This window comes from Hipposideros armiger, unplaced genomic scaffold (genome assembly GCF_001890085.2).
Source record: "Hipposideros armiger isolate ML-2016 unplaced genomic scaffold, ASM189008v1 scaffold_143, whole genome shotgun sequence".
Classification (NCBI taxonomy): Eukaryota; Metazoa; Chordata; class Mammalia; order Chiroptera; family Hipposideridae; genus Hipposideros; species Hipposideros armiger.
In genome coordinates this window covers 2,242,354-2,268,142 of record NW_017731493.1, presented here as the reverse complement: position 1 = coordinate 2,268,142, position 25,789 = coordinate 2,242,354, and the positions used below count along the sequence as shown (strand labels likewise).

General features: G+C 36.4%; 1 protein-coding gene across 3 annotated transcripts in view; it reads right to left on the bottom strand.

Annotated features, from left to right (window-relative positions):
• Positions 1 to 25,789, bottom strand: part of SNX13 (sorting nexin 13) — a 106,704-nt gene that overhangs the window by 76,069 nt on the left and 4,846 nt on the right. For 2 of the 3 annotated variants that reach the window (XM_019650625.1, XM_019650626.1), the window contains exons 2-3: positions 14,477 to 14,605; positions 1,892 to 2,004 (exon numbers count right to left, since the gene is read on the bottom strand). In XM_019650625.1, coding sequence (XP_019506170.1) covers positions 1,892 to 2,004; positions 14,477 to 14,605 — 242 coding nt within the window. The remainder of the gene's footprint in view (positions 1 to 1,891; positions 2,005 to 14,476; positions 14,606 to 25,789) is intronic. The other variant, XM_019650627.1, reaches the window with a different exon arrangement.

The window sequence follows — 25,789 nt, the reverse complement described above, 5'->3', positions numbered from 1 at the left end:
ATAAGGCATTCATTAAACTATATTAAGTTACATTAAAGAATGGATAATCATTCTTCATAAGTACAGCCAAAATAAGAAAGATTTGACTCAGGAATTAAGGTACTCCCTGCCCATAATTGAATAACTTGTAAGTGCTTCATTAACTAATCCCCATTAAAAGATATGGAGAAGCCGCTACTGTAGTATATAAGTAGAAATCCCTTACTCGGGCAGTGAGTTTCCTGGGATTAACAGTTTTGAACAGAACATCAGATCAACTTATGACACAGCAGGAACTTGGAATTTCAGAACTGACCATGTGACTTGATACTATCTAAAGAAATTTTAGTGGCCCTCCCACACCCTCCACTATCCCATCTTATCTAAAAATTTTTACAGAACTTTATGAATATCCAAAAATTTTTTGAAAATTATTCCTTGATAAATTAGCACACTGAAAAAGGGAGCAAAGATCTCAGTGGGCTGGCGAGAAACGCAGGACCCATGCAGAGGTTGTTTTCTTCTGAGAAAGTCATGCATGAGGACCATTCTCTCCCCAACCTCAACGGGGTCAAGGACTTAAGGCTCCTCTCTGACCAGTTCATGAGGAATGTGAAGATGGCTCCTGGATACGCATGCCTTCGTATCTTCACATAATTATAAATTCACTCAAAGGACTCAAGACTTCAAAACCTTTACTCATGATTCCTTCATGAGGTACCATTGCAACCAGGATTGAGGCTACTGTTGGTATGTCTGAGATTTTAGCTGCAGGAACTGTCATAACTGCCAATCTCAACAAGGATTTTAAAACACATGTCCCCCTCTGTTCTGTTGTTGTAATAAATAGCCAACTTGATAAAACTAAAGGAAGGAAAGTGTCCGTGTCCTATAATATTCAAAATGTTGATGAGAAGGGCCTATACTCAGAGGCCACAAGCTTATTTATAAAGCTGGACCCTGAAAAAAATTTGACAGGAGAGCTTCTGGTGACTTCCTCACCATTCTGTGTAAGGCTCCCCAAAGGCAGCTGTGGTCCCCAGGCCTTCCCCGCTCACCCACTGGTGAGTCCTCCACAAGGTGAAGCCTGCCAACACTGCCGTCTGAAAGGTCCTCTGAATTCCACCCCAGGAGCTGTTTCCACCTTCTAAACTTTTTAACACAGAAACACCTCCTGTGAGATTGTCAGCAGTTCTTTGCTTCTTTAGGGTAAGTGCCTGGTTTTCCTGAAATTTGAATGGGCTCCTTAAGGTGATATTTGCCCCACTGTAGACTGGAGAAAAAAATTCCTACTGAAATGTACTGCTAACTGGGAAATGCCAGAACACCAAAGGAAGGAATAAATATGTGGATGCATAAAAACAAACAAACAACAATAAAATCTGTGGCTTTGAAATGAATGGACTCATCTCCCTTCTCACTTTCCCAAATTTTAAATGAAGTGGTTAAGTATAAAAGAAAAAAATAATAATTCTCCACTTTTCCGCCTCTCAAAGGTAACAAAGGCACCCTACCTTCCTCTACAAAACTACATATGTAAACCTTGATGCCTCATCTCAATATAATTTATCTTGTTATGATAAGGAAATTTCAACCTTTTAGGAGGAGTAACACCAAAAAGAATAAACAAATCTTAAAAACTTTCCTTTTATCACAAAAAAATATATGTATCATTGACAATGTAAATTTTATTTTTAATGATAACCACATTTCTGGTACAAATAATAACCATCATCATTTTTATTTCTATAGGCATAGTATCTTAATTTTCTCTTTCAAATTTTGGTAAAAATAATTTGTAAAAATAGCATTCACAAATAAATCATACTTCCATTTTTCTTGGTCATCTTTTTCAATTTTGAACAACAGCACATGATATATTTATTATAAAATTATCATTGAGTATACTTACCCACCCACAAAGCAGAGGATATAAAATGCCAAATAAAATATTACAAAGGGTCCAAAGGTTATTAGAGAAAGGACAATGCCAAGGCTTCCCCATCCCCATATGGACAGACTGGTCTGAAATAAAGCAGAAAAAAAATTATTTTTAAATAAATATGAATTAGAAGAGAACCAACAAAACTTTTGCAGTTTTAAACTTCTTTTATACATTTATGGTATTGTTTCAATAACTGTTAAAATATTTACTTTTGAAAATGTTTAAGTACGCTTTTGGAAATTTATTTCCAAGAAACAGTATACAAAATCTATACGTAGAAAGAGATTTATAGAATATCAGCAATGAGTTCTTAAAAATTAGTGACAATGTAAAGGTACAACAAGAAATAATTATACAAATTGTTGAAAAAAATGCTGGCATGAAAAATGATCAAGTATAAAAATATTTGTATATTTATATACACAAAACATATATAAAATGTAGATCACAAAATTGTGTTTATTTAGAATATTTCATTTTAAAACTAAGTATCAACATAACTATAGCATGACGAAACTTTTTTAAAAATTAAAATTTCAAGGTAAGAAGTCCATATCTCACTGAAAAATGAACATTTTTCTATTATTCAAATTGTGTACAGAAATTTGTAAAATTATAATTGCAAAACTTCTAACTTCCAGTTACCAAAATTACCATGAGTTAAACAAAACATCTCCAAAAATTCTCCATCCTTAAAACTAAATTAAAAAACCTGTTTTGTTTAGAATTATATTGTATTATGCAATAAAAATAATCCTTTTGTTGAAGGCAAACTGGATTTTAGCAATTTAAGTCATTATGAACAAGTACATGTATTCAATTCAACAAATTCCTACATCCATTTGCCTTGTACTGTGAGGTGTACAAAGGAAGCATTTGTCCCACTCCTGCCATCAAGGAGCACAGAGAAGAATGTCCTACAGGAATGAAACAATTAGACACTGAACCAAAAGAAAATAATAGAAAGTATTATAAGATGCTAAACTGAACAAAATTAATGACCATAAAGCTATAGAATAGACAATAAGTGCTGTAGATTATGAGAGAAAAGACAGTTGTATTCATTCATTCACTCATTCACTCATTCATTCACCAATCATTGACTGCTTCCTATGTGCTCTAAGTTCAAAGCCACAATGAATAAAACATACTTTCTTAAGTCTACAATCTAGTAAGGGAAGAAAGACCAGCATACCCTCAAAAATTTACATATCTTCATAAGTTTACATTCCAGAGGGGGAAAAAAGCCAAAAATAAGTAAGTAAATACATAGTCATATCAGATGGGAATAAGTGCTATGGAGAAAAATAAAGCAACTGCATATGGTTGGTCTAAGAAGCTCTCAATGACTAGATGACACATGAACAGAAATCTTGGACAAGACTTATTTAAGGAGAATTTATAACAGTAAGTCTTCCTACCCTAAAATAATATTTTCCATTTATTTATATCTTCTTTTATGTCACTCAGTGCAGTTTTTTTAATTATGTATATGTTATTATATCTTCTATATAAGGCTGGCACAACTCTTGTTTATTTGTATTTGTATCATCCTTCTTTTGTCATCCTAGCCACTCTCATTCTTTTAACCAGAGGACAGAATGACTGCTGATGAAGTTTCTGCTCTGCCCTCAACTCACCTCCAACATATTTCTAAGAGCTCAGTCGGCCACCGTGATTTAGAATATACAGAGCAGTCCCATCCCTCTGACAATACTTCTGCTGAACAACCAGTATCTGATCCACACTACAGTACTGCCAGGTACCCAACTATGGGAAACAGATACTATTTCCCAGGATTCACACAATCTTACCCCGACTTCCCCTGAAAAGAGTTCTCATAAACTCTCAGGAAAGCTGAAACCAGATTATGACCCAGATACTTTATTCAACCAACCTCCTCCAGTAAGATTTGATCTGATATTAACAATATTATTTTTTCTTTACACAGTTAAGATTTATGCTTGCTAGCCAGTTTTTCAAGGATAAACAACTTATTAAGGATATATTCAAAGGTTTTAAGAATGAAACTAAGCAAGTAGCTATCCCTAGGGATAAAGAAAGGGAGCATGTAATCGCAGGACAGGCACTTCTCACAGACTCAACAGTGTTCTATTTCTTAACCAGCTGTTTGCTTTAAACAGCATAAATGCTTTATTTATTCTGTTTGAATCATATCTTCCACAATTAAAGAAACTTTAAAAAAAATAATCACAATTAGTTAATATGGGGAAGATCATTTAACGCAGCAGTTAGTTAACATGCGGGAGACACCCAATTGTCTAAAAACTTGTTTCAGAATCTTACAAGTCTCTTCTTATTCATTTGAAAATGGCAGCAAAATAATAAAAAATAAAATCTTATTCATTCATTTAACAAATATTTTGAATACCTACAACGTGCCAGGTGGTAATGATTGAACAGTGAACAAAACAGAAACTACTGTCACATATAAAAAAAAAAAAATCGACGAGAAGACCCTTTCCTTATAAGTTTGAGAGAAATTTTTATATTCCACAGACAAATAAAATTAAACATTTCCAATCAAGCAAGTCAGGTGCTCATTTGCTTTGAAGGAAATCTCTTATAATAGTTAACTTCAAATATTATACTGTTCATTGGCACATCAGAATAGTGAATTGTCCAAAAATAATAGTTTTATGTTATTCTTAGTCTGTGTGTGTGTGTGTGTGTGTGTGTGTGTGTGTGTAAAATATTACAATCTTATTATTTGGTGAGATTAATTAAGAAAAACATTTGACCTAATAAAATACCATTTAAAAATCTTGAGTTCTAATTATTTCCTAAGAGCATACAGGATGATAAAGTTTAGGATAATTCTGTACTATGTCAGAACCTTGAAAAAATTCAAAGAGGTATTACTTTAAGAGTTGACTTAAAATGAAAGCCAAAAAACAGAAACAAATCTACATTACAGTCATTTACATTAAAATAATCCTTGATATATACAATTTTTCTCTAAATACATAATCAACTATGAAATATCCATGCTGGCTGTTGCTCTATTATAACTGACCAACCGATAGTTGGAAGAAACTCCTTCAAGATCATGTACTGCAGTTCTCAAACTTTAAAGTTCTTAAATGCAGATTACTAAAATGCAGATTCTGATCCAGTATGCCTGAGGTTGCGTCTGTGATTCTTTCATTTCTAACAAGCTACTGTTTAGAACCAAGGAAAATTACATATTTATAATTCTCCCTAAATTAACCTCTAGGTCCACAAAACTTTGTAATTATATAACCCAAAAACTGTGAAAACTAGAGCTGTACCAAGCATTCCACATACCCTATCATTAATTTCTCAGAACTTACTAAGTAATCAAGACAGTACAGCATAGTGCTCAAAAAGTACAGACTCTGGAGTTAGATTATCTGAGTGCAAATCTCACCTTTGCTATTTATTTATTGGTTGTGTAACCACTGCATGCCTTCATTTGCTCACCTATGTCATGTGGCTGTTGTGGAGAGTAAATGAGTCCATCCATGGTCCAGTGGTCAAATTTTAACTTAATCACTATTATTATTCCTAGTTTAACAATAGAGGAACTAAGGCACCGAGAAGTTTTAAAAAATTGCCCACGGTCACACAACTAAGTATAAGAATGAGAATGGATCCTAGGCCAATCCTGACTCCTTAATGAATCTTAAAATCTGTCAGCTGACAAATGCCTGAAAAGTGACAATAAGAAAAAAATGCTAAAACCATAAACGAGTGCTTTCTCTTATCTGAATATTATCAGCTTAATATGCCTCCCAAGAAAACCAGTTGTAATGAATGTAATAAATCCCTGGTCTGAATGTAGTGTAATTTTTATTATTAGGTGATCAGTTTATCTATGCATACCCTACATAAATAATGGAAAGAATTTTGGTTTCGATGGGTGTCAACATATTAGTGTGCCAAGATAACTATTGGGTTGTCAGACAAGTCATGACGCATTTTTACAACAAAAATCATAGAAAAAATACGTCATGACTTTTCCGACAACCCAATACATGTATTGGTTTGGCCTAAAGCATAGGGACACACAAAGACATAAAAAATGACCCCGTTACCAAGATGCTTAAGAATAAAAAAATGACAATGCAAAAATTCGCGTATGCCTCCTGACAATAGAAAGCAAGTAGAAATAATTTACCTCGTGATATTGTATGTCTATCAACTCATGCTGACAATTATCTCATTTGATCCCCACCACAGACTTTCATGATAGGAAAGGTAGCATAATAAAGTACTAAGAACACAAAGAAATTACAGGTTCTAGTTTGCCACTAAATTTCTGTGTAACCTCTGCAAAATCACTAACCCATTCTCTGATTCAAAATCCCCATGAGCACAATGAAATGGGCTGAGTTGTGAGATCACCTCTCAGGTCAAGTCACCCATAGCAGATTGGGAAAGTAACTTTGCTCAGTATGACACAATTCGATGCAGAGCCAGGCCTAGACTGACCTGGCTGCACGAGGAAAGTGGGGCTAAGCTGGAACAGCTCTTTGAGATCACATGAAGAACCAACTGTCAGAGCTCCCACAGAACAGACCTTGGACTCTGATATGAGTCTCACTAGATAGAGCAGGTCAACCACTCTCAGTTATGTTCACTTGGTATATCTTAACCTATTGTATGGCATAGGGCAGCTAGACAGATAGGGCTGAGAATCTTAAAGATGATACCATTTCAGTGCGAACTTGGGTCACAGAAATTATACATGAGTTCAACAACAAAAACAGGTGCCATATGAAGAGTGGCCTCATTGCAACTATAGATTATTGTCCTCCCACCTTAGTCCATCTTCAGTCAGTTGGAAGTTCTTCTCCAAGTAATTCAACAGAACGCACTCCTGACATGGAACCTTGTCTCATTCAACATTATGTAATTTAACTAAGACCTGGTACAAACAGTAGCTCACTAAACATGGAACTAATAAATTAACTAACTAGAGCAGTGAAATGGGGGTGGGAATGGAGAACGAAGGGAGAAGAGAGGAAGACAGGGGAAAGGGGAAAGGACAAGAAATGGAAAAGGTGAAGAAAAAGTGAAAAAGAACCCTAAATTGCAGTGTTCCCACTTCCCCCACTATCTGGCTTTAGAGAGAGCTACACACTCCTACCAGCACAACCCACACCAAGCGCCACCCTCAAAAAAAGTCATCCAAGAGCTTGGTCCTTGTTCTCTCGAGGGGTTGATGTACAAAAAGTGTTCTCTGGCTGTCTCAACATATGTGTACACCAACCCATATCATTACTTCCTTTTCGGGAAGGCAGCCACAGAGAGGCAGCCACACATGGACCATCATTACATTTGTTGGGTCAATTGGTCTCAAACCCCTCTTTTCATACTCCAAGAACAAAGAAATAAAGATCCTCTACCCCTCACCCCTACTTAAGGTACCTAGTATATCCTTGTGAGGATGATTAAAGACTACTGTAATACGGTACAAGTTGTCGATCCAGCTGTTGAGTCAGGAGGGATAGACAGCCTGTGGACAGGGATGACATCGCAATCAACTGCCCTCTTCTCCAAGCTGGCTAACTAGCCAGCTGGTAAAGATACCCTAGTGTGTAAGGGAACGTACACATCTCAAATATCTTAGTAGATGATGCTGATAGTCTTTGTACAAAGAATTTAAGGTTTGAGGAGATCAAAAACTAGAGTGTTTTATGTGGCCAAATTGTATTTTTTTTAAATTCTGGATAAACATTTTTTTAAAAAACACATGAAAATCAGGCTTTCTGGCTTTTCTTGAGAAACAGAAAACTTTGGAATGAGTGCAATCACATCCCTGCAAGGCACATGGCATAAAGCAGAGTGCCAACAACCCCATGAAAATGAGCCAGGAACTTTTCAGTATTGCCAAGTACAAACACTAGCTATATTGTTTACCTGATGCTGAATCCAAAGCTGTGATTTATCATCATATTCTGACAGCTGTTTCAGTGAAAGAAGCAAAATATTTATTTGTACCTATCAAAAGTGGAAAAGATAAACCAGTAGGGTAATATGTTTAAAAAATGGCAGAGAGCCTCTTTCTTCGTGGAAGTGATGATATAAATACATATCTGATTTAAGCACTTCCATTTCCCTCGTTTAGTCTAACAACAAACACTTTAAAGAGAAATAAACTAATAGCCTCAAGAAAATCCAATGGAGTTGAAGAAGGGAAGGAAGAGTTAGAAAATCACCAATAGGGGTTGTAAAGAGGAAACTTCTGAACTCTGTGAAAATAGGAAACAATAAAAGGAAATAAAAGAGATCAAGGAAAACTGATATGCTTTGAACATATATCACTGATTATCTTTAAACAGAAGAAAGCCTGCAATTCCCAGGATTCTGTTTTCACTCTCCCATAGTCTTACTATATATGCAATCCCTGAGTAATCCTGTTTTTCTAATCTACCACTTTTAGCTACCTCGTATGCACTGTGACTTCCAAAAACTGTGTCTCCCGCCCAGATATACCGCCTGAGTTTCTAAAACTTATATACCACTGCATACTGAACACTTCTGACGGAATTTCTCATGGGTACCTCAAACCTATCATGTGTAAAATTAAATTCGTTACACATCCCAAACACCTCCTACATTCGGTTATTTAAAACAAGGCATCAGTGCCTATCCAATTGCTGAAAAGAGGAATCTCAGAGTTACGTTGGGCTGCCTTCCTTGAACTCTCACATCTAACTAATTAACTATATTTCATATCCTAAATATCTCGTGGTGCCCTCCCCTCCTCACCACCACAGCCTTGGACAAGACAGACCTTTATAGCCTGCAAGACTAGAACTCCTGCCTCCCGTCTACTCTATCCTCCTTAAAAAGGGCCTTTGAAAAAGGATTCTGAAACACAGGACTTTTCTACCAGCAGGACCTGTTCTATTATGCAGGATGGGTTATCTTTCCTCTCCAACAAGAATCTCTATCAAGTTCCCTTCGAGGAGCAGCTCAAAAACATGTCTCTTCCATGAAGCAAGCCTTCCTCATAAGCACCTCTCTCTCTTCCCAGGTAGAATGTTCAGTCTGTGCATTCTCTGCACACTGCACTATTTAAAAATCTATAGTAGTTATTTATGTATATTCGCCTTTTGTAGACTATAAGTTTCTTTCATTCATTGATCAAACATTTATTGAGATCCATTATGTGCCCACTATAGCTGATGCATGTCGACCATTTTACTTACTGTACAACACAGTGGTAAGTAAAATGACAGGACATGCATCAGCTATTACAAGGTACTAAGAAAGAGCATGTGATCTGACCCACCCTGAAGGGAGGAGGGGTGACAAACAAGAGGAAGCTTCTGAAAAAGGTTACACCTAAGATTAGTCTCAGCCTAACAGGACATAGCCAGATGAAGAACAGGGCAGCTGATAAAGAAAAGACAACAGGAGGAGGCATTAAAGCAAGAAATGATGTTCCACGGGGAAGACAATGAAGGCTGATTTTCAAAGGTAGCCTGTGAGAAGCAAATGGGACATTTAAGTTTAAGCCATTCTTTGGTTTTGAAAGATTTGCAACAGACAAACCTGGTGACAGGGAACCTATGAAGGGCAGTTACAGTCATATTATCTAAATGCTAGAAATAGGGTAGAGGTTGTTGAGGACAGAAATTGGCAGACGGAGAAATATCTAGATGACCCAATCGACAGATCTTGTGATTAACTGCATGGAGCATAAGAAAGCCATCATCATCATCACTTTAAGCTTGAATAGTAACTGACTGAACAGATAGTCACCCTAAACAAGATACAGGAGAACAGGGTTGGGGGACAGCGCGTTTGTTGCTTTGTTTTGCGGAGGAAGGAGTCAAGTTCAGTATGGGGCATATTAAGAGTAAAGATACATACAGATCTTAAGTGCAGATAGCCAGCAAGCAACTGGATTAAGTTAGTATTCAATGGAATACTCTGCGCTAGAGATAAAAATTTTGAAGTTATTACCACACATATAGTAATCTAAAAGGTGAGAATGAAGTAGATAATGAAGAAAGCAGCAAGTCAAGGATGAAATACGGGTAACATCAACACTTAAAGGGGGAGAAAAAGAAAAAGAAAGCCCATGATGACTGAGAAGGCATGCTTAGAAAGATATAAAAAGAACCAGTAATGGGTAGAAGCTAAGAGACCAGAAGCTAAGAGAACAGTTATCTCCACAAGAAAGTGCTCAACAGTGTCCAAAAGCAAACAGTTCCGTAAAACAAAAACCACTACATGTCCTGGGGATTTTGACAACTGGAAGATATCTGTTGATCTTACTGAGAGCAGCATCAACAGAGCTGCGAGCATAGAATCAGGTTGCAGTAGGTTTAGAAATGAGTGGGAAGAGGTAGGTATACATACTTGCCAGGCTCTAGGGAAGGAAGGATCCAGTAAAGGAGAGTACAGGTGAAATAAGGTACAAATCATGGAGCAGTAGGTGAAAGATTCAAAGGTACAAAGGTTTGACCTCTAATAATTATAATAGCAAGAGGGACAGCTCAGTTTTCAAAGGCTAAAGTTTTTAAAGGCAGGGAACATACCATATTCAATCTTATCTCCCCATGGCAGGAAAAATTCCTCGAACATACAAGTGTGTACAAGACTCTGTGATATGCATTAAATACATGAATGAATTCAGGAGTCTCCCTTTCTAATACACTAAACACATTTACAAAACAGTGGACCATAAAATACTAAAAATGAGCATTAAAATAAACAATCTGATTTTTATAATGGGCCAAAAAAGAAATATTCCCTAGCAGCATGTATCTCCACCCTTGAGGGTTATTCCTTTAGAGGTTCTTTTACAATCAATGAACTTAATGCACAAATGCAGGGGGCATAGTGGTGTCCCATGTTAATGTCTGTCTGCTCAGGCTTTGCCATCCAAATGTAATATATTTACCAGTTTACTAAGCGACTGAATATGAAACCAGTAATTGTTACGTACGTAAAAGGCAGGTCTCATGTGCATACCCCATCCTCTCATGCACTGCTTGAGATCCCACTATTCGATCTAGTTTTCCCTCCCCCAACCCCAACCTAGTCTAGACCTGACACAAAACCCAGCCAACTTCCTATTTGGCAGGCAATGTATACGTCCATCAGTGATCCTAGCTAGGCTCTCTCTCAATTCACTTGAAAAGTTACAAATTGTTGCCATCAATCCTGAGCACTGAACCTGAAAAAGTATATGTATATTCTGGGGCTGGAGTGCACCATTATATAAGGAGACATACAGGCCAATAAATAAGCGAGAAAGCCAATTGAAAGAACTGAAAATGAAGCAGATACACTCTGAAATACCAACATGAGACTTTGTACGTAGTTCTCTGAGAGAGAGTTGAGACCTTAGTCAGCTTTTCAGTTCCCGTAGAACCAGCTACATTCCATTTCACGTCACTGAATTTTCCTTTTTATGAGGTTACTAGGGTATATTTCTGTTCTTTACAATCAAGAATCCCAAGGGGAAAATCCCAAACAAGATTAGATAAATTCCAGGGATACAGAAGTCATTTTTATTTTTCATAAGTCACTAAGTAGCCACTACACACTATAATACAGAAGTAGTTGGAAATTCTGGTTTCTGATCCTAGCTCTACTCTAAGACACCATGTGGACCTGGGAAATCAAAATCTCCCTCAAAGTTTGTTTACTCACCTCTAAAAGAAGGAACTAGATTACGACTTCCTATAATGGCTTAAATATTAACTTGAGATGATAGTATGAGGTGTGTGTGTATGCACAACAAATTCAAAGATATATTCTCAAAGCAACTCTTTAGAAGTCTCTTGTGGATTTTTGTAACTACTAGAAGAATGCAAACTTGGAGTATGGGGACAAAAAAAGGGGTACTGTAATAAATCTAACCAAAAGTAACCTCACAGGGTGATCTGATCATAAATTCCTAACTGGGAAGGCCTTGGTGGGTAGTCACACCCCAGGCCTATAACTTCTTTAGTAAAAGGTGTTAAGCCAGTCCTATCCATTGTTCTTGTGAATCTAGGTTAACGCACCTTTGAAATGCCAGAAGTAACCCTCTTTTCCAGACTCCTGGAAGGCATAATCACCCTCAAGCGAGCACATGATCTTGTTAACTATTCTGTACCTCCATGTAATCTTCCTTAAGTTCCCTCAACTCCAAAGGTATAAAAGAAACTGCAAAACTGTCATTCTCTGGAGCATCTGAAATCCTGCTTCCCAGCAACTGTTATAAGATTGGCTCAAATAAAATGTTATAAAAATCATTTACAGGTTTGGACATTTCTACATCCACAAGTATAAAATGGCTCTTTCCTAAGGCCCTTGGCTAGGTTACATGTAATCAATTATTTTGTTATTGAGAGTATCACTAAGGCTACTAGAAATCCAAACAGCAGGACCTGTAGCAGATGTAGTAGCTATGTAAAAACAAGCAACTTCCTCTCAGGACAAAGTACTCATCTTAGATGCTTCTGAGGGATTTGTTAAATATAGGTCATCATGCTCTGAATCATATGAATGACCCCCAGCATGGGAAGCCACAGCTACAAGGGTGGATTTCTATGGCCAGTTTAGTGGTCTATGAGATGACAGGGGAGAAAAGCTCTATCAAACAATGTAGGTAGCCTAGATAAATGGTGTCTGATCTAACCAATAAGAGCTTGTCTTGGGACTGTCAGTTGGTAGTGACAGGGACAAAGGAGCAGGTAGACAGTAAAGGGGTCAATCATAATGGCATAACACCAGGACAGGGTTTGATAAAAGCCTAATAATACTAGGAGGGTCACAGGGTAACCAGGTAGCTAGATCTGTATTATACATGCAGAATTGCTTTTTGGTGGTCTAATATGTACTGTATGCATGACTCCAGTCTACATCTCCATTTATATGAAACTAGGCAGGGCAGTCATTTCTGTTCTACTGTGAAGCCTGGCTATCTAATAAGGCTCTTATTTTGTTGATTTTACCATGTACCTTTGTAACAAAATTCTTATCACCTAAGGTAATTCCAGAATCTCTTTGTGATTTGCATCCTTAAAACAAAGTCTAACATACCTAATATTTTTAACAAAGCAAAATGCATTCAGAGTAGGTCTATATTTTCTAAAACTAATGTGAAAAATAATAACCTTCAGATTCTTTCCTCAGTACTACAAATGTAAGTTTACAGTCATCCCTCAGTATTTGTGGTGGACTGGTCTCAGAAGAGATTTTGATAACTGTTTAACCTATCTTAAAACATTTACTTTAAATTTTCTATCATAACCATTTATCTAGTGTAATACAAGGCACCATTTTAATAAGACGTTATAGTGATAGGATGGCCTCAAATTGAAAGATTCAGAAAAACTAATCACCACGCCCTGCCAACTGCCACCTATAGCTAAAGCAGAAGACAAAGAAATCTGACCTGCACTGAAGTCAACTGAACCCTATAAGTAACTCCTTGAAAGTACCCAAGATTATTTATGCTGCCGCTTTTCCTTCTTTTTTGCTTATTTTCATTTTTTTGTACAATACACAGATTGGCATGTACTGAGACCTCCTAAAACCATTCTCATAGGTTCTAAGAAAATAAATACACTGAGGGAAAAGAAATGAAGGAGTGCAACTTCACACAGTTTGAATGAAAGGAACAAACTAAAATCATATTCAATAAGCCAACAAACCACTGAAAAAAGGATAGATAAACCTGGTTGAAAAATCTATTGCATAAGATGTTCTAAACAAAAGTCCATACCTTTTTTAAAAAGAAAATAAAACAAACTGATCTTTGGCTCATTTTCTTTTTCAAGTCACCATGATCTTACCATAGTGGAATAGAGGGGACACAAACAAACCAGGGATACGTAAAATGATGTAGCCAATGTGCAAAAAAGTTTTGTGGCTACTCAAAAATTTAAACATAAAATTATCACATGACCCAGAAATTTCACTCCTAGGTATGTTCCCAAAAGGATTGAAAACTCAAACAAATACATGTACATACATGTTCACAGCAGCACTATTTACAAGAGCCAAGATGTGGAAAGTGGCCCAAAGAGCCATCAGTGGATCAAGGCATACACAAATGGTGGTATCCATATACGATGGAGTGTTACTCAATCACCTCAATCACACTCATAAACAGGAATGAAGTAGTACTGATACACGCTACAACATGGATATATTATGCTAAGTGAAGGAAGCCAGACACAAAAGGTCAAATATTGTATGATTCCATTTATATGAAACATTCAGAATAGACAAATCCATAGAGACAAAATGCAAAATGGTGGTTGCCAACTGCTGGAAGAGAGAAGAAAATGAGGAGCAACTGTAATAGATGGTTTTCCTTTTGGGGTGACGAAAATGTTTTGGAGCTAGGTAGAGATTACACAACACTGTGATTGTACTAAATGCCAATGAATTGTTCACTTTAAAATAGTTAACTTCATGTTATATCAATTTCACCTCCATTTTTCAAAAACTTAAAAAACAAAAAACAAACAAACAAAAAAAATGGGTCAGTTGTTAGAAGACACAATTTCTAGACCCGGGTTCTAGGCCAACTGCTTATGCATAGCTGACCTCTCTGAGCCTCAATTTCTTCATCTGTAAACAGGTTGGGAACAGATGATATCCAAGGTTCCTCTCATTAACTGGTGCTCTATACTGCAGCTCTGAATTTTTAAAGAACTGTATCATATAGGAATTTATCTGAAAAACAAAGCATGAAGTACTGGTTAATGTTCTCAGCAACATTTTCAAGGACAGTCATTAGAAAATTTAACAAAATTGCTTCTCATGATGACTTTAAATAAAAGTGGACATAAATATTAAAAGGCAATTCAATGAAGGCAGTTCTGCAAGGAGAAAACTAATGTGTTGTAAGATTATAGTTTTCTAGCAGTCAAACTTTATCCAAGGATAGAAATTAGAGAATCTAATGACCATTATAAATAAATAAATTGAAGAAATCAGACAATCTAAAAGAAAGGTTGGATTAAATAACTCTTGGGCATTTCCCCCTACTATCAATTCTTTTGGGCTTTGAGAAGGACTGAGTGCTATAGTGTCTGAGGTCACTGAGTGTTGGCAGTCTATATTTCTGATTTCAAGTTAATCCGTATACACCTAAAACTCAGATAGCCATAGAAACTAAAGAACCTAACCCGTGTTCTCATGACCTACTTTATAAGGTGGCAGACTACAGCAAAGCCAAATAAGCGAAGCTAAGATTTTCCTCAAGAAGCAGCTTTGGATATATTTCAACATAACAAATGTTGACCTGCATTATTCAAATTTCCCACCATACTGTACAGCAGAAATAATTTTGGCCTAGAAAATTTAAGCCAAATGATGTCAGCTGCCACAGCCAAAGAAAATCTTAATAACATTCCTATGAACAGTCTGTATCTGTACAACTAAACTGTGAAATGTACCACAGATGACTGAGACAATTGACTTGCTGTGCAGTTTTTTAATAAATATCAGTTGAGTTTTAGAAAAATGGGCGTTGTTCATATCCACCTATCAGGTAAGTCAATCCAAAGTGAGAGCAGGAAAACAAGCACCATTTAACATAATTGCTCCTCAGTTTTCATCTTGCTTAAGCACATCTGAAAACTATTAATACAAAAGATACATATGAAACTGCATGTCACAACCCTGCTGCTAAAAGCATCCTTCTGACGTAACCTAAATCCCTGTGATCCAGCCTAGGTTTCATCTACTGAGTGTCATAGCCTCGAAAAGTTACTTTCAGTTTCATAATTCAAACACATGTGAAATAAGGTCACCGTATGCAAAATCATCTCATTTTAAAAAGTACAAAAGCTTTAATCATGACATATACTTTGCTTAGTAAAAGCAATGGGTTTTAATTACTAGTTAACATGATACACTATAATCATGCAAAAGTCTTGTTTTCCACTAAGCATATAATTTTCTTATTTGTACATCTAGCTGTTACCAAATTTACTACTTTACTACTTACCTTATTCTGATCAAATATATGCTGAAAAAGTTTGATAATATTTTGAATAAACTCTTCATTCAAAGGTAATTTCATAACTATTTGCATAACTAGGGTAGCTCTTGAAGACTTTAAGTATTATACTCTAAAAAGTTTTCTTTAGTTTTAAAATAAAAATAAACTTGGGGCCAGCCGAGTGGCACGTTGGTTAAGAGCTGGCTTGGCACCCCAGCTCTGAGCAGCAGGGCCCCGGTTCGGATCCCACATATGAGGGCCAGTGACACTGCGTCCTCTACAGCTAAGATGGTGAACAACAGCTCAACCTGGAGCTGGGCTGCTGTGAGTCGCCGGCGACGGCGCAGACTTCAGTGAAGCTGCAGTGGGCTGCCATAAGCTACCGTGAGTGGCTGGCAGCCGGTGTGAGCTGCCAAGAGCCGCCGTGAGCGGCCGTCCAGAGGCCGGTGACCGATCTGCCTCACCCGGGAAGAGCGCAATGATAATACCAACATGGGCCAGTGAAGCAACATCCTCCACAACTAGACTGAAGAACAAAGGGACAGCAACTTGTCTGTTCCCCTTCCCCGATTCCCCAATGCTGTTCCCTTTCCCCAATAAAATCTTTAAAAAAAAAAGTAAGAAAAATAAACTTCCTGCACTCTGTTGACAATGATATCTATCTAATGTTCTCATTTTTCAAGTTTAACAGTACAAAAAAATTGAGTTACATGTCTAATAAAATGAGTGCAGTAAACCGATTTATTCTTACAAGAAATCTGAATCAGTCTAACAACTATAAATGTCTAGTCTCATATACGGTTTACACTTCAGTTAATCTAGGCTGAGTAGTTTCTTTGTGAAACTCATTTCAATTCTCTCTGTTAAACAAACAATGGAAGTTTTCTTATTAGGTAATATATAAGGTCCCTTTTCACTGTTTCTAAGTCTATACCATTTCTTCTACATTGGAAAAAAAAATGACACCTATCAGTAGCTGCTCACAAATCTGGAAATGGGCAATTAAAATTATTCCTGAAAAGCATCACGTGTAAAAGCAAAGAAATAGTAAAGGCTTTACCACTGTTCAGTAGAGCAGAATGTCAAACTCAGGCAAGCATGTCAGAGCGAGAGGAGCTATGTACTGTGCAAAACTGACCAAGCCTTGACACTCCAAAGCCGCCTCCTGCCAGCGTCAGAACAGGCAGGCAGGCAGGCCTCTAACCACTCCCCTGGGAGCCCGTGGATGGAAAGTCAGCCTGGAACTCTGGGCCTCTGCCTCTCCATGGATCTTGCACAAACAATCCTTAAACCCTTAACAAAGAGGATACTAGGACTTCCAATAAGTTCAACTTGTCAAGGTCTGTCATCCACTATGAAACTGCTGAATGTATTTTCCAGACCAATTCTGAACCCACTATGCCCTATTATCTTGGCTCACCTCCATGAGATAAACTTACTCAATAATCAGTCCTCTCCCGTACTCTAACCACAGCACCGTTCGGGATTTTTCCTCCTTTATCCAACGTCTTCCCTCCCTTTGCTTCTTTCTAGGTTTACTCTGTTCCACAGTAAAAAACACACCTGTATCCTCAACAACTTCACTGTTTGCTTTAAGTAAAAGCTGTTTCTCCTGCAGCCCTCTCAAAGGCTGCCTATTCTTTCATTCATTATGTACCCCAACTTCATGATGCAGGATCACAGTCCCAACCATAACTTCCAGCCAGCTGCCTATAAAAACCCCATCCCTGTGCAGTTTCTGCACATTAGAATCATCACCTGGCGGCACTTCAAAATCCCACTGCTCAGGTTAGACTCCGTGCAAATTAAAACAGAATAGCTGGAAATGGGAGCTAGCCATCAGAATTCCCAACGTGCAGCAAAGTCAGGCTGGAACATTAGCAGTTGGTCGGTCAAGTTCTCCAGGCGATTCCAACATGCAGTCCCCATCAGTGAGGACCACTGATCTCCAAGGCACTCCTCCTCACTCACTCAAAACTCTTGACATGCGGTACACAACATTCTTCTCTATGATTTCAACCTAAGTAAGGATAATAGATCCAGCAGTCTATTTTTTAATATCATAAGCATTTCACCCCCACCCACTTTTACTGCAACTCCATTTTAGCCACCATAGACCACACTCAAACATCATCACCACCTTGTCGTCTCTGAATGGAAAATATGAAAATTAACTATATTTTCTCTGACCACAATCTTCCAGTTCTAAATTAGTTACAACAGCTGCATCTATGTTTCATTTTCATTCACTGTCGCAGACACTAGATTCTTCCACTTTCTCCTTACTTAGCCAACTTCTGTATTCACTTCCCTGTTGAGACCGACTCCATGGTTCACCATTTCAACCACTCTCTTGCCAATATTCTCATTTATCACATTATGTTGGGATTGTCTGTTTATTTTCCTGCATATACCATATGCTATAAGACTCATGCGGACATAAATTGTGTATGTTTTGTTCAACAATGTATAACTGGTGCCAAGTATAACATTTGGCACATACAGTATGCTCTAAGTATATAATGAATATATAGATCTTCTGATTAATCATCTAAATCAATGTTCCATAAATATTTTTTCCCCAGTGATAATCACCAGTTTGTCTTCCTTTCCAATCATTAACTAACTGTCATCTTAACACTTAGGTTCCACTTGCCCTTGGTTTCTGTGTCAATCAATTCATTGAACAACTATTTACTATCTATAGGGCAGAGGGGAAGGAAGAAGAGTAGAAAATGTAAGAATAAACAGAAACTATTGGAAAAATTCAACACTTGAGAAACTTATCAAAGCAAGAAAAGATAATTCACATCACTATCTTTAAGAGCAATTTTTAAATATTTAATGAAAATTCTCTCTCATGTGTGTCTAAATGAGAAAGGTACAGAAGTACCCAGACCAATTGTAAAATAGAAAAAGCAAATACTTCTACTTTCTACTAAATACACTTCTGCACTGGTTTAGGTTTCAAGAAGCATGTAATTTTTTTTAACAAAAAATATATTGCAAATACTACTTTATTACTTTTAGATTGCACATACCACTTTTCCTACAAAAGACACACCACATCCTTAATTCATTGTATTAATATTCAATTAACAGGCATTTAAAATATTTAAGTGAATACACTAACATCTATTTCTATCAAAGTGACGATCATAAAATAAAGACTGTCATAAAACTTCTCCACCAAGTGAAAAACACGAAACTAACATCCTGTTTGAGAAACTAAAACAAAATAGTTGGTCAAATTATAGTAATAACTAAGAAAAAGCTTAACACACAACCTTTAGAACCGATTAGCATATGGAAAACCTTTAAAAAATAGATATGTACTTGTATCTATGTAAACTGTGAAGGTTTAATTATTTAAGTAAATAAAACTTAATTGTTTAATAAGAAACATGGAGGTGATGAGGGCAGACACACTGCTGCAAGTGACTGGGAAGAGGCAGCCGGACCATGAACAGATGTCCTCGAGAAGATCATGATCTCAGCCATGATTCCTAAACTGGAGTGCTGCGGAAAGAACAAGCCAGCCTAATGAGGGATCTCCAAAGTTAAGACCTAGAGACTCAAAATGTGCTGGGAGAAAAATGTCATGGACAAAGCACCCCAATAGTCATGAGATAGTGCGGACAGGGATTCAGCAAAGGAGTAAGCAGATTGCACAGCCGAGGAGGGCAGGGCTGGAATTACATGGTCTCTGCTTCTGGAGGACTCTTCATCCCTCCCCTAAGGGGAGTTGCTAACCATGAAGAATACTCACAGCAGGGTAACCAAAGCCAGAAACACTGTGGAATTTTAGGTCACTGTACTTAGCTTCCCCACTGCAGAGCAGAGTGGCTGGCTGGTAATAATTCACTGCTACAATGGAAACCCAACCCGTGTGCCCTCAAATTCTCAGTAAAGTCTTCTATATAAATACACACACACACACACACACACACACACACACACACACACACACACACAAATGCACAATCTAGATATCATAATAAAATTCATGAAAAACTTAATTTTTTCAAAATTCAACTTGGGGAAAACTATAATGGCTTGATCTCAGCCCTATTTTTATCTATTTATTTTGTCTTGCTTATGTGCTACTTGATACCATCTCCTGAAGCTAACTGAAGAAAATGAACTACAAAATTTAAATATTTTTGACACCGAAAACACAATCAACAAAAGAAAAACAGATAAATTGGACTATGTCTAAATTAGAAAATTTTGTGATGCAAGTAATACCATCAAGAAAATGAAAAGTCATCCACAGAATGGGAGAAAATATTTCTAAATCATACATCTGATAATAAATTTCTACCTGGAATATACAAAGAACTGTTCAAAATGAACAAGAAATTGACAAATAATCCAATTTTAAAATGAGCACAAGCGTAAGGGTTTTTCGATTTGGGGTAATGAGTTCTATACCTTACTGTGGAAATGAATGCACAACTATGTGAATGTACTAAAAGCCACTAAACTGTGCACTCTAATTGGATGAATTGTATAGTATGTGAATTATATCGCAATAAAACTATTTTTAAAAATACTACTTACTAAACAACAAAGAAAAGTAAAATGAATTAGCACAATAGGCTAAAGGATAGACACATAGGTCAATGGGACAGAATGGATTCAAGATAAAAACAATTCTAAAAAATAACACCTTTATCTAAAAAAATAAAGTACAGAAAAGGTACCACCTTTAATGCAGTCGTTCTCAGTCAGAGGCAGTTTTGCCCCCCAGGAGACATTTAGCAATGTATGGAAACATTGCTGGTTATCAAAATGAGGGATTGGGGGCTAGCATAGCGGCCAAGGATGTTGCTGCGTGCATCCTACACAGCATCCTAACGCACAGGACAACCACCCAAAATAATGAAGAGGAGAAAGCGGAGGAGGGGGAGGAGAAGAAGGAGGGGGGAAGATGGGGAGATTATTTCTGATTAAATAGACATAACAATGATATTGCTAAATTAGATCCTGACTCAAACTGGAAAAATTTGAATACGCATACACTGACGATTAGACGATAGTAGGGAATTACTGGTAATTTTATTAGGTGGGAGAATAATGCTGTGGTTATATCAAAAAACATCCTTATTCTAGGAGATTCAGGAGAGTATTTTGAGAAGTGACACAACACCTGCAATTTACTTTAAAATGGTTCAACTACAATAACAACAAAAACAGAGAATCAAATCTAAAGCAAACATGGATGCTGATGGCAATATTTTTCAAGGTTTCTGTATGTTTGAAATTTTGCATTATAAAAATTGATTTAAATTATGAGTATTTTCCCCTATAAAATAGCTCACAAAAAATCCTAAAAATATGTAAAAAACAGCTTAGAAATTCTGACTAAAACTATTAAAATCATGTATAATCTAGGGTCAGAAAAGGTCTTTCTAAAAATGACAAAGTCTATAGAAAAGGATTCAATTCACATAATTAACAACATAAAATTTATTTATGTTAATAGCAAAAAAAGCCATAAAATATATATGTAATTGTAAAAATATATGCACCATGTACAGCAAAAGGTTAAAATCCATGTGTAAGGAGATGTTATAAATCATTAAGAAATAGACCAATACTCCACAAGAAAAACAGCATAGGAACAGACAACTCAAAACAAAAAAATACAAATGGTCTGATAAGAAAAATCAACTCCAGCAGCAATCAAAGAAATCCAAACTTTTAAAGCAAGAATATAATTTTCACCTATGTGATAGGCAAAGTTGAAAAATTATAAGCCAAATTTGTTCATGATTTAAAAAGCTAAATATAAGATTATAAAGTATGCTGTTGACATTTGTTAATATACAATCCTTAATACAGTATTCATCTATTTCTATTTTATTAAATATATTTATTCAGAAATAGAAGCTGAGTTTTATCAAATGCCTTCTTGGTATTTCCTATAATACTCAGGATTTTTTTCTCCACTGACCAATTAATAAAGTTATCAGTTTATAACAACATATTTCTAAACAATGAGCAATCTTTGCATAGCTGCAATGACTTCTACTTAATTGTAACATATGATAATGTATTAATAGATACAGATGATTAACATTCTGAGTCCCAATTCAAAGACAATCTCACCAACTTCAGTAGTCCTATAAATTCTGCATTAACGCCTATTACTTGATTGAGTATTCTCAACTATCAAACATTAACTTGTACAGCTTTTTGGTTCATAAAATAATACATTTTTAATAAATTATAAAATACCGATTTTTCTAAAATTTTTAAGTAAACAACACACCCACTATTTGTAAAGTACATTCTTTCAGTTTCTTTTTCTTTCTTTGTCATGTTCCACCTTTCGAGTTCCAATCTCCCTCTAGCCCATTTCCTCTTATTCTGCTAACTTTTACCAGGATTAGACTATTGCAACAGTTTAAGTGTTGAGCACTTAGGTGCTCTATAGCTCAATAAAAAGCATCACATGTTAATAATTAGCATCAGATGTAAAAGTAGCAGATTATATTAACACTTGCAGTCTGATTAAACACCCTGAGAAAAATTCTGAGGACAAAATGCATGTGGCTATCTCAAACTCAGGAAGAGAAATCAAGAACAAATTCTAAAGCACAATATTATGTTTCCCAAAATTTATGTAATCGCTAAAATGAGGTGAAATTTTACTTCATACTTAACTCCTCCATTAAAACTACACAACTTCCATCAGTTTTATAATTTCCAAGCCTGAAATGATGGTGAATCCAAAAGCCATTCTCCACACATGCATGTTGTCACACAACTCGAGCCTGAAAAGAAGTCACAATACAAAGAATCACATATTCTCTCATGTGCCAAACTACAGCCAGGCTAAAAATAGCTCCAGGGTTCCAGGAGCAAAAGGAATTCAGGTTTAAATGGACTAACATCCAAGGACTTTCCAACAATGCAGGGCTAAGGTCAAAAGCAAAGCAGGATTCACCTAGGGATTTTAGAGAGGCATCAGAGTAAAAAGGTTCCTGAGAAAACTGGAGAAAACAGTGTAATAAGCCAATTCCACTTGATATACATGAGCCTCTCGTACTAACTTAAAGATCATTAAACCAGTTTAATTTTCACAGTTGAACACAGTGGAATTACTTTATTGAACTCTTCTGGCACATATTATTTCTAAATATGCAATGGAATTGCAGATGAGTGAAACAATCTAACAATGCTTTCTTTAACCGTGACACTGAGCGTTATCTTAGTCAATGAACTGTGGCAGCAGCTGCCCTCCCTGAAAATGTGTCCCAAATTTTCCAACTTTTTGAAATCCATGACCAAATTTTTACTCATACTTGCAAACTTTCAAGATGGCATTAAAGGTCATACATGTAAAACACTCAACAAAGTGCCACAAAAATCAGCATTAGTGAACTATTATCAACAAAGCTTTCTTTAAGTTTACCGAGTTCAGGATATATTTTAAAGTGGCACACATGAAATCATAATAAATATTAAGTAGTGCAAGATACAAAATAAAATCCAACTTGTTCTTCCATTTAAACTTGGTTATACGAAAATAACATCAATCTAATCAGATTTTTCCCTGCAGAAAAAAATGAGAATTACATTCTAACTAAAAGCCTGGTGTTCAACTTTTTTTTTTTTTTTGGGGGGGGGGGTGTGATCCCAAACACAAGTTAAAGCACAGTGTACTATTAAAAATTGTGGACATATATAGCAACCAATTGTTGAAGGATAACTAATGTGATGGTATAAATTTACCATGGACAATGTTTGTCTTACTAATTTTTCACTGTTACCTTAATTTTACTGGAGGGAATGCTCAACATTCTTTCAACAGATAATTTAATGAGGAATGCTAAGTGTCAAGCCCTATTCCAGGCACTAGGAATACCACTGGGAGCCCCATCTTCAGTAGTTTGCATTCGAGTAGGGAAGAAACATAAAATAAGCAAATAAATGAATTTGTGCTCTCTTTTTTTCCTCTCATTTTTCATTGTGAATTAGCTTGGAGCAAATACAGACAGTAGAGATGGGCTGACCCCAGCTGTAAGGAGAAACTCATTTTAGAACTGCCATCTCATCCAAACTGGTAGCTTTACCTGGAATTATAAAGTTAATGCAAGTAATTACCTTCTCCAACATTTTCTTCCTCTTCATTTTTCACCCTTTAATTATGCTATTTGTTTTATTCTGACAAAAGACCTCAAGGCTTTGGCTGAATAATGGCCAAACTAGCACAATTTAATTCTGACAGTGAATTTTCTGAGGGCAGGTTTCAGGTCGGACTCACCCCTTTAGCATCAGAACTTAGCATGCGCCTACCACACAGTAGGTGTATTTGTGTTTGGTGAACAAATTAATTCACAAAAATTAATATCCAGTATAAGTTATAAACAAAGTCTTATAAAAATTATCCTAAACAGTTTTTCCTTTTAAGAATGTACCAGGATTTTTAAAATTTACCAGGGTTGATTAAAAATAAAAGATTTCTCACAAATATTTCAGAACAAATGACTGCTAACTTTCAAGTAAGTAACCTTTTTCAAAATATTTTTTGGAACTTGCCTTTCAGAAATCCTTTGAAATCAGTTTACCAACTACCTAATAAACTACCTTCATTACTAGTTTGCAGAACGTGCTCTCAGTCCATTTTTTCCCTTTCACTTCTTTTAGTCTATTCCTTGCATCCCCTGACCTACACCAATGGTCAGAGGACACCCCCCATTTCTCCTGTGATCCACTCACCCTGAGAAGCTAGGGAGCCATAAAGATAGGTGGAGCCTAGGACTTGAATTTATATTAGTGCAAGACATACAGGGAAAAAAAACACCTCATGTATTAGCCACTAATATTTATATAGTGATTGACAGTTTACAAAGGGTTAAATATCCTCTTCTACTTTATTTGATCTTCACAACAATGTGAGAGCAGCTTAGGAAGGTACTATTATTATCACAATTTTACACAGAAGGAAACTAAGGCTCAGAAAGTTTAAACAACTTCCCCAATGTCACAACAAATAAATGGTGACGTTGGGACTCATTCTTACAATGATTATCATATAGGTCATTTGTGTGTCACCTCAATACTGTCATAAGTATAATCTGTTGATTGAAATAAGTATACATCACCATGACTCCAGCCTACATATTCACTCAATTTCAACCACTTTAAAATGGTATGTTTAAGAGTTGTCTCCACTTGCTTTACTTCAAAGTTCCCTCTCCTCACAAACATCTAAGGCATTGAAATATCAATTACACTGATTCAGAAATATTGATAGAAAGTCAGTTTCAGATTACCATCAATTAAGGGGGCATCTGATGGTCTGTGAAACTACAGAATTTCAAAACACAATTTAAACAGCCATACCCTGAGAACCTCATTCAGAGAATGCCACAAAGTCATTTAGCTTTGCCACCAATAGGCTAGTGAGTGGCCAGCACTGGAACCTCTTCCCCGTGACAGAACCTGTGTTATTCCTCTTCCAGAAGCTCCGGCTCCCTCCCCCTTTTCCATCATGACTCCGCTCACACGGCTGAGCTGATACCACTGAAAGCAATCTATTCCAAACATCGTCTCATACCCTTTTTCTCCTTCAAGAGAATTCTCATTATTCCATAAACTAGATATGACAATAAATATAAGTAAGCATGAGCACATCTAACAATGTGATTAAATTAAGACATAAAGCACCTTTATAGTCTGCAAAAGTCCATATACATGCTGGTAATTACTACACAAAGGATGAAAAGCCATATGTTTTGCAGTGGCCTTATGATACAAAAACCAACGCCTTTAACCTTTAAAACTACACACATTTCTACTTATTTCCCAGTCCTCCCAAATTTAATTCCATATTTCCTCAAATAAAATAAAGTTCATAAACTTGTAGCAATTAATGCAATACTTTTAATCGCTAACAT